General features: G+C 38.6%; 1 protein-coding gene across 1 annotated transcript; it reads right to left on the bottom strand.

The window, feature by feature from the left end:
- Positions 1 to 12: 12 nt before the first annotated feature.
- LOC107580647 (sodium/hydrogen exchanger 8-like) lies at positions 13 to 1,123 on the bottom strand. Its single transcript, XM_016266318.1, has 4 exons — positions 963 to 1,123; positions 592 to 693; positions 375 to 409; positions 13 to 295 (listed from the first exon to the last, which is right to left on the bottom strand). The coding sequence occupies exons 1-4, from the start codon at positions 1,035 to 1,037 to the stop codon at positions 97 to 99; spliced, it is 411 nt and encodes a 136-aa protein (XP_016121804.1). The 5' UTR covers positions 1,038 to 1,123; the 3' UTR covers positions 13 to 96.
- Between the last annotated feature and the right edge of the window lie 205 nt (positions 1,124 to 1,328).

Raw genomic sequence — 1,328 nt, 5'->3', positions numbered from 1 at the left:
CGGTTTTCTGCCCACAGCTATTTTTCTTTCAGTGGAAATATGTAGAATGAGGATGAGATTGCATATAGGTTTCAGCACCAGGGGTTGTACAATCGTCTAAAAGACTTTCTGGAAGACAGAAGGAGAGTTCTGATGATTTAGTGAGGCGTACTTTGTTAATACGATGGACACAGCGTCGTTTAGGATGCTCTCTCCAAACACCAGCATATTGAGCACAGGATCCACGTTCAGAGCGTTAAATATGGCGATAGTGGCGACCGGATCCACAGCGGAGATCAGAGACCCAAACGCAAAACTGGAGATGGGAAAAAGGGGGAAAATGAAGACACAGCCTCTCATAGTTTTGCTCAAAACTGCACGAGCAATATTCTCACCTGTCTGTCATTGTCATCTTGTAAATAACATCAGCCTATTCAAGAGACACACGGAAACATAACAGTCATAATTGTTGAGAAATCATACTAAAGGAGCTGTTAAGGTGTGCCAACTAGTCTAACTAGACAAACCACTTAATGACCTCACTTACATGTCTGTTTAGATGGAAAGACATGAGAAAAGCAGTTGATGCCTAACAAAACAGTAAGAAGATACCTGGCCCAGGAAATAGATTCCCCCTCCCACGATGAAGGCTGAGATCGCTGTTCCAAAGACGGCGAATAACGTGATCGAGCCTATGTTCTGGAAGAAATTCCCCTGCGGAATGAGAACTCGACTGATCAATCTGTTCAAATAACTAATCTCAGTATCACTGTATGTCTCTGAATACTGACTTGGCATGAGGGCAACCAATACTACCACAGAACGATTAATAGTGTTTTATTTCATTAGTCTTTCCTTCAAACTTCTACACGGACCAGTTCAGTTCACCCAGTGAAGGATTCATCGGACAGTTGGGATTCAGATTCTTTCTTCTCTTATGTATGGCTGTTTTTTTTAATGATTAAAATTACAGTATTTTTTACCTTATGTAATGAGTATCCAGACTCAAAAATTATTGGTGGTAGAAGTAATAGGAAAAACATATTGGGACGAAACATCTCTTCTTCCTGCGAAAGAAAGAAAAAAAAATGACCAAGTGTACTTGAACAAACAGACTCACATTTTGTGTTTCATTCTGGATACGGTTCATATAGAGTTTAATATAATGTTGTTGTTATTATTAATATTAATATCACAGTTGACTGCATGCCAAGGTCGGTTGTCATGTTTTGTTTTGTTTTGCACTTCCTTTTTAAGTGTTTTTTTTTTTTTTCTTTTCATTTTAACAGATTTTTTTATTATTATTATTTGTGACCCTGGAGCACAAAACCAGTCATAAGTAGCACAGG

The sequence above is a fragment of the Sinocyclocheilus grahami genome, unplaced genomic scaffold (genome assembly GCF_001515645.1).
Source record: "Sinocyclocheilus grahami isolate Dianchi unplaced genomic scaffold, SAMN03320097.WGS_v1.1 scaffold38577.1, whole genome shotgun sequence".
Classification (NCBI taxonomy): Eukaryota; Metazoa; Chordata; class Actinopteri; order Cypriniformes; family Cyprinidae; genus Sinocyclocheilus; species Sinocyclocheilus grahami.
This window is presented reverse-complemented; position numbering and strand designations above follow the sequence as displayed.